This window comes from Clarias gariepinus, chromosome 2, assembly GCF_024256425.1.
Source record: "Clarias gariepinus isolate MV-2021 ecotype Netherlands chromosome 2, CGAR_prim_01v2, whole genome shotgun sequence".
NCBI lineage: Eukaryota > Metazoa > Chordata > Actinopteri > Siluriformes > Clariidae > Clarias > Clarias gariepinus.
The window spans coordinates 51,555,198-51,562,500 of NC_071101.1; the positions used below are offsets into that span (position 1 = coordinate 51,555,198).

Here is a 7,303-nt window from a genome sequence, read left to right on the forward strand (position 1 = left end):
CTTGAATTGAGACAAGATAGTGATCTGAGATAACTTCAGATAGTATAATTGTGAATAAATTTCTTATACTTAATCCGAATAATATTATTAAATCTAAAGTGTGACCTGCTTTATGAGTGGGTCCTACTACACACTGATTTACTCCTACTGAGTCCAGTATGGACATAAATGCTCTACACACAGGGTTTTCTGGATTCTCAAAATGAATATTAAAATCTCCAGCAATTAACACTTAAAGAACTGTGAATGACAAAAAAAAGGATGTAAAGGTCTTGAGATGCGAACTATTTGTAAACACAGAATATATGATAATAGAATAGACAGTGAAAACAATGTATATAAAATAACTGTATGATCATGAACACAGTTCTACTACTTTATGCAAAGTTTCGGTTATAGGCTAAACATCTTAAAGATAATTAAACAGCCAAATGTTAAAAATGTGTCTATTTTTGAGTAACTAATTTCCACACAGTAGTTACTATATTTAAGTTCTTACATTTATTGACCAAACTGATGTTATTACTTGTGATCCATTTTAGATTGATGGGAGCACAATGGCTCAGTTTTAACCAGTGTACATGATTACAGGACAATCTGTTTAAGCTGCACTTTTGGATGGTATGAAGCCAACAAACCCAAGAAAGATGGAAGGAAGTAAAACAAAAAAAAAAAACAAAAAAAACAAGTTTACTTTTAGCTTTAGTGTTTGGAGAATATTTCTTCTTTCCACCATTTTGTCCTCTGCTTTAGAAACTCTTAAGCCTCTTAAAAGTCCTCCTCTCTACTCTTAACAATTTTTACCTTAGGAGGAGTTTTTGTGGCTAAGATGTTTCATAAATTACTTTTATCGTTACTAAGATTTGGTTAACTTTATGGAAAATTCTAAGAAATTGTCATAATTCTAAGAATTTTCTTAGAAATTCATCATTAGAAGCAACTTTTAGGTTAAAAAAGCTTTGTGAATATAGGCTCAGATTCTTTAACAAGCACCATGTTAAGAAACCTAACTGTTTAATTTGTCCACCATCTAGTGGCTAATTGACTGAAGAGCACCGCACCACACACACACACACACACCATATTAAAAGTGAAAACATTCAGGGGTTTATTGTTGCTGTTAAAGGGTCAGGGTGTGTTCCACAGAACCTACACCACCAATCACTGTGGTTTGTGCTTCATTATACAGATGTGCTCCAGAGGTGATGTGCATTAGAACCGCAGCAGCAGCTTCGACTCCAGAGCTAAAAGTTAACAGTGAAAAAAAAAAAAAGCCATGTCCTTTATAACAGAGACGTCTTCATGCCAGACTTTTGGATTTCTTGGGTGATGTCGTGTCTCCTGTCTCCATGGCGACATCTCCTTTCCTCTTCCTCAGGCCCTTCATCTTCCTCGTCTGCAGTTTGCTCAGGTCCTGCTTCTGCATGTGCAGACGGCCATATCTGGTGCCAAAGGCATCATGGGAGATGTTTTTCTTCTTCTTGGGCTGCAAAAATAACAGGATTAGTGACTCTTGTACATCAGAACGTATATTTTAACAATCACTGGTTATTATACGATAGAGCGACCAATCTGTCAGAAAGGGGCGGAGCCTTCAGGTCTGACCTGGAGATGATGGGTCAGTATTGAACAGTTGGACATAACCCCGCCCCCAGGCAGTGATGTAAGCAATTCCTTGTTCTAGCCTAGCAAGCTGTCTGTGCTGCCATGGAGCTGGGTTTTTTTTCACGTCTGAAAACTGGTTCAAAATCCGGCACCCACTCCGAACCAGCTCCGGAACCACCTTGTCTCTCTCTCTCTCACACACACACACACACACACACACACGGGTGTTCAGGTCTCTCACCTTCACTCCTCTGGGCTGTCTGAGTGCTGTCTTGTACAGGTCATCCGAGGACAGGTGTGTCCTCCTCACCACCAGGTCTAACGACGGACCCATTTCCTCCAGCTCGATCCTCGGCGTCCGACATCCAGACTTCTTCAACAGCACCCTGACACACACACACACACACATTTAGAGTGAAGGAGGTGTGGCCTCTGCCTGCCAGCCCCAGTAAATAAGGAGGCGTGGCCTGTGTCACATGGTCACTCACTTGTAGCTGCGCAGGTAAATTTTTCCGTCCAGAGCGGTGAAGTGTAGAACGTGATCGAGACCGCCGAGACGCACTGCAGACACAGATGGACCGCGGAAAAAATCTACACACACAAAAAGAAGATTCCACTTTCAGTCAGGTTTACCCATGTGTGTGTGTGTGTGTGTGTGTGTGTGTGTCAGTAAATACTGTGTTATTTTCTTTTCTTTGTAAAGTATAAAGTCTTTCCACAAAGTGCCCGCTCATTTCTTTTCGCATTAACTTTTACAAAAACGAAACTTTTTAAACACAGCGTAATAAAACACACACCCTGTTTATAGATGTACTAATATTAAATAATTAATTAATATTAAAACACAAACCTAACCCTATGAAAACACTGTTAGTTGTAGGGTTATTACACTTTTCCTCGTATTTCTAGAACAAATTAATATTTTAAGAAGTTGCTGTGCTCCTGTTCTCCAGCAGAGGGCGCTCACTGTATCACCAGTTAATTAAACACAAAGTCTACACTTACTCGGTATTTGTCTAGACCTGAACTTCACTAGTGTTGAGGTCCTAAACACACACATGCGCAGTAAGGAGATTCCACTTTTAGTCAAATTTACCTCTGTGTGTGTGTGTGTGTGTGTGTGTGTGTGTCTCACCTGTCAGGACACTCCTGAGGCGTATGTATTCTTTATCCGTCTCAAAAAGTTCTCCTGCAAACACCAACATGGGCTTCGTCCCCTCAGCACACTTTGTGTTCTGTAACACACACACACACACTTGCAGTGTAACCCTGTCCATCTGTGTAGATCCGCATGTGCGTGTGTCTGTGTATGTGTGTGTGCGCGTGCACCTGCATACACGCCAGTCGATTGGGGACGTCTCGACAATTAGGGACCTACACACGGGTCCTCAATTGTTTAAGCATCCTAAATGTGTTCAGGAGGCCAAAAAAACTATACTGGTAAGATCATCTCCTCCCCAAAAAAAGGTCCCCAATTTTGGCCTAAATAAGACTGTGTCCTGAGGGGTGGGGCTGGGGAGTGGGGTGCACCTCCCCCCCAGACGTGTTTGCTCTGCAGTGCCTCTAGTGGAAGTGTGCGGTAAATATATAGTCTGTAATACATCCTTCCCACTAGGGGCAGTGTGGAGCAAACAAAGGGTATCTATATCCGGTCAGGTGACTCAAACTGACCAATCAGAGTCTAATTATCCAGACCAGGAAGTGTTAACTGTGAATTTGTTTATGGTAACTAAGGATGAATTCATCGATAAAAAGCCTCCATGATGTTTAGGAGAGAATATTCCAGAATTGTTGGTTAATTTGTGTGAATGTTAGAAACAATAACAACATATTAAGAATGTTTATTAATTTACACTAAAGCTTATGTTTAAATGTAGCACGATTTCAACCCTATTCACCTGGCTGATGCTACACGCTAACATATGCTAATGCTACACACTAATGCAACACTTCTAAACATCAAAAGTTCCTAACTGGCTATTACTGAACATATAGATAGATAAACAGATAGATAAACAGATACATAGACAGACATTTTGCTTTACTGCTGTAAAAAAATATATATATATATTTTTTATATTTGTCACACTTAAATGATTCCGATCATCCAACAGAAAGGTGACCCAAGTAAATAGAAAATGCAGTTTTTAAAAAAGGGATTTGATTCGTTAAAAGAAAAAAGACGTCCAAACCTGCCTGGCACTATGTAAAGTGGAGAGCAGCGTCTCCTGACTGTGCCAATTAAAAAAAATGGAGAAGACTGGTCAAACGATTTGGACGTTATTGTAAGCCGTTCAGGTCTGGTGCCCAAAACAGTTTCCTCATAGGAACGACTGAGATGTACAATAGCAATTTTGATGCAAAATCCCTCTAACAAATTTTAAATTCAATTTGATTTTATTTGTATAGCGCTTTTAACAGCTTTACACAATCAAAATGAAATAAACAATATATCCAACCTGCTCTTGATGACTGAAAACGACGAGCTGTAGACCCAATGGTTCACGAGAGAGAAGTCCCTGAAGCAGCATAGCGCTTCCTAAGTATTTAAATTGAAGCTGTGGAATTATGAAGCCGTTTCGAGCTGCAAGAGCGAGGGGTTTCTACAGCAAGTCAGGCCAAAACGTGTCCCTAAGCCACACTCACACTGTCCAAACCTGTTGTTTACTTGTTAAAGATAATTGACTACTTGATGATTTGCAGTTGGCGGTGGAAGTAAAATCCTGATGGAGCTTCAGTACCTTCTCCGAAAGGACACTTCATGATCGAAACACACTACTGCAACAATTCCCAACAAGATAATCATTTAAAAAATGCAATAATAATCTGCCACAACGTCTTGTGTGTCTTTTCACACAGTGTAGTTCCATCTAATTGTTTATTTTTATGAAAACTCTCTCCTCAGTAGTGCTGCCTGTCAGTGAGTGCTTGTCCACTCGCTTTAAAACATGAGTAACATTCCTCCACTTTAGTTTTTAAGTCATGGAGGTGAATTCTGATTTGTAGAAGGGAGCCTTAGTCCGTTTCAGTAGGATTCGGCTGTAGAGACCCCATTAGTCAGTACACGTGTGTAGTGGTCCTTATTTGTTCAACGGGATGTGACCACTGGGATAAGCTGCTTTCTGAAAATAAATATATAAACGCAATACATGCAGTCCTGCTCATAAATTAGCACCCCTCGTTAAGATGTGTTCTTAGAACCACAGTGTTAGTTATCGGCACTCCTGATGTTAACAGCACTTAATCTCCTCCTATAACCTAATAGGTGTGTGTGTGTGTGTGTGTGTGTGTGTGTGTGTGTGTCTCACCTTAAGCTCTTTGAGTGCCGTGAACTTCTCAATGCCGAGCTCAAACATGTCCAACACGTGAAAATCAAACATGCGACCTGCACACACACACACACAGAAAAACACACACACTTTTCAGTAGCCGCTCCCATAAGGGCGGAGCTTAATGACATCACTCAGTAGAGTACTGCGTTAGGCTCGGTTTTGCTCCGTACCGAAGATCAGGTTGTTCGGTCGTTTCTTGTTGTGGGAGCCGAAGAGGAACAGAGAGCAGTCTGACTTCTTCGAGAAGAATTCCTGTCGGGGAAAATTTTAAAAAGGGGGCGGAGTTAGGGGTGGTCACATGACCGAGGATCAGCGTGTATGCTGCGATACGGCAAACTGCACACACTCACCAGGGACGTGGAGTCTTCAAATGGCCTCATGATGTTCTTCCTACACACACACACACACACACACACACACACACACACACACACACACACACACGTTAGTAAAGCTGTTGGAGAGTGAAGCTCTGGTGTATCGTGTGTCTCGTGTAGGACTCACTTCTTGTACAGAACAGCATTGGGTTTCTTCAACGCAAACTGAAATAAGTAAAAAAATAAATAAATAAATAAAATAAACAGTTTATCTGAAGTGTAAACATTAGTGCCAGTCCCCTCCTGATACGATGTCACCACGTTACATCACCGCCGGTTCGATTAATACTGAGATTATACACCAAATTGATTACATTTTCGTACCGTTTTATTGCAATTTAAACCTTAAGAAAACTTAAATGATTAATTAAATGTATCCAGTTCCTTACAACATAAGTTTCCTCAGTTAAAAACCGAAGAAAAGCATTTAAACACTACAAACTAACTTCACGTACAAGAGTTTAACATTAAACTGAGCAGCGTGTATCTCCGTCAGCTGCCGTAATTATTATTTCTAAACAAATTAGCAAATAGTTCACTCCTCCCACACGGGGTGAACATGTCTAAACAGTTCAGACAGCGCCACCTGTGGGATTGTAAAGAAACCGCCTCACACACGTAGCATGTGGTGATCAGGTGCGCGGTTTCTAATGCACACATTCTGAGATTAATTAGTATCAGTTAAATCAGTCACAATCTCACTCGTCATCATATAAACGGTGTGTGTGAAGCGTGTGAGACCGGTGTGTGTGTGTGAAGCGTGTGAGACCGGTGTGTGTGTGTGAAGCGTGTGAGACCGGTGTGTGTGTGTGTGAAGCGTGTGAGACCGGTGTGTGTGTGTGTGATGCGGTGTGAGACCGGTGTGTGTGTGTGAAGCGTGTGAGACCGGTGTGTGTGTGATGCGTTGTGAGACCGGTGTGTGTGTGTGTGTGATGCGGTGTGAGACCAATGTGTGTGTGTGAAGCGTTGTGAGACCGGTGTGTGTGTGTGAAGCGTTGTGAGACCGGTGTGTGTGTGTGAAGCGTTGTGAGACCGGTGTGTGTGTGTGAAGCGTTGTGAGACCGGTGTGTGTGTGTGAAGCGTTGTGAGACCGGTGTGTGTGTGATGCGTTGTGAGACCGGTGTGTGTGTGATGCGTTGTGAGACCGGTGTGTGTGTGATGCGTTGTGAGACCGGTGTGTGTGTGAAGCGTTGTGAGACCGGTGTGTGTGTGTGATGCGTTGTGAGACCGGTGTGTGTGTGTGATGCGTTGTGAGACCGGTGTGTGTGTGTGAAGCGTTGTGAGACCGGTGTGTGTGTGTGATGCGTTGTGAGACCGGTGTGTGTGTGTGATGCGTTGTGAGACCGGTGTGTGTGTGTGTAGCGTTGTGAGACCGGTGTGTGTGTGATGCGGTGTGAGACCGGTGTGTGTGTGATGCGGTGTGAGACCGGTGTGTGTGTGATGCGGTGTGAGACCGGGGTGTGTGTGTGATGCGGTGTGAGACCGGGGTGTGTGTGTGATGCGGTGTGAGACCGGTGTGTGTGTGATGCGGTGTGAGACCGGTGTGTGTGTGAAGCTTGTGAGACCGGTGTGTGTGTGTGATGCGTTGTGAGACCGGTGTGTGTGTGTGATGCGGTGTGAGACCGGTGTGTGTGTGTGATGCGGTGTGAGACCGGTGTGTGTGTGTGATGCGGTGTGAGACCGGTGTGTGTGTGTGATGCGGTGTGAGACCGGTGTGTGTGTGTGTGAAGCGTGTGAGACCGGTGTGTGTGTGTGAAGCGTGTGAGACCGGTGTGTGTGTGAAGCGTGTGAGACCGGTGTGTGTGTGTGATGCGGTGTGAGACCGGTGTGTGTGTGTGATGCGGTGTGAGACCGGTGTGTGTGTGTGATGCGGTGTGAGACCGGTGTGTGTGTGTGATGCGGTGTGAGACCGGTGTGTGTGTGTGATGCGGTGTGAGACCGGTGTGTGTGTGTGATGCGGTGTGAGACCGGTGTGTGTGTGTGAAGCGT

The 7,303-nt window shown here is 43.5% G+C and overlaps 1 protein-coding gene across 1 annotated transcript in view; it reads right to left on the reverse strand.

Moving 5' to 3' along the window:
- Positions 1-1,084: 1,084 nt before the first annotated feature.
- Positions 1,085-7,303, reverse strand: part of rpf2 (ribosome production factor 2 homolog) — a 9,043-nt gene continuing 2,824 nt past the window's right edge. The window contains exons 3-10 of the mRNA XM_053514290.1: positions 5,442-5,479; positions 5,288-5,327; positions 5,108-5,189; positions 4,914-4,990; positions 2,741-2,840; positions 2,094-2,196; positions 1,847-1,991; positions 1,085-1,486 (exon numbers count right to left, since the gene is read on the reverse strand). Coding sequence (XP_053370265.1) covers positions 1,301-1,486; positions 1,847-1,991; positions 2,094-2,196; positions 2,741-2,840; positions 4,914-4,990; positions 5,108-5,189; positions 5,288-5,327; positions 5,442-5,479 — 771 coding nt within the window. The 3' untranslated portion in view covers positions 1,085-1,300. The remainder of the gene's footprint in view (positions 1,487-1,846; positions 1,992-2,093; positions 2,197-2,740; positions 2,841-4,913; positions 4,991-5,107; positions 5,190-5,287; positions 5,328-5,441; positions 5,480-7,303) is intronic.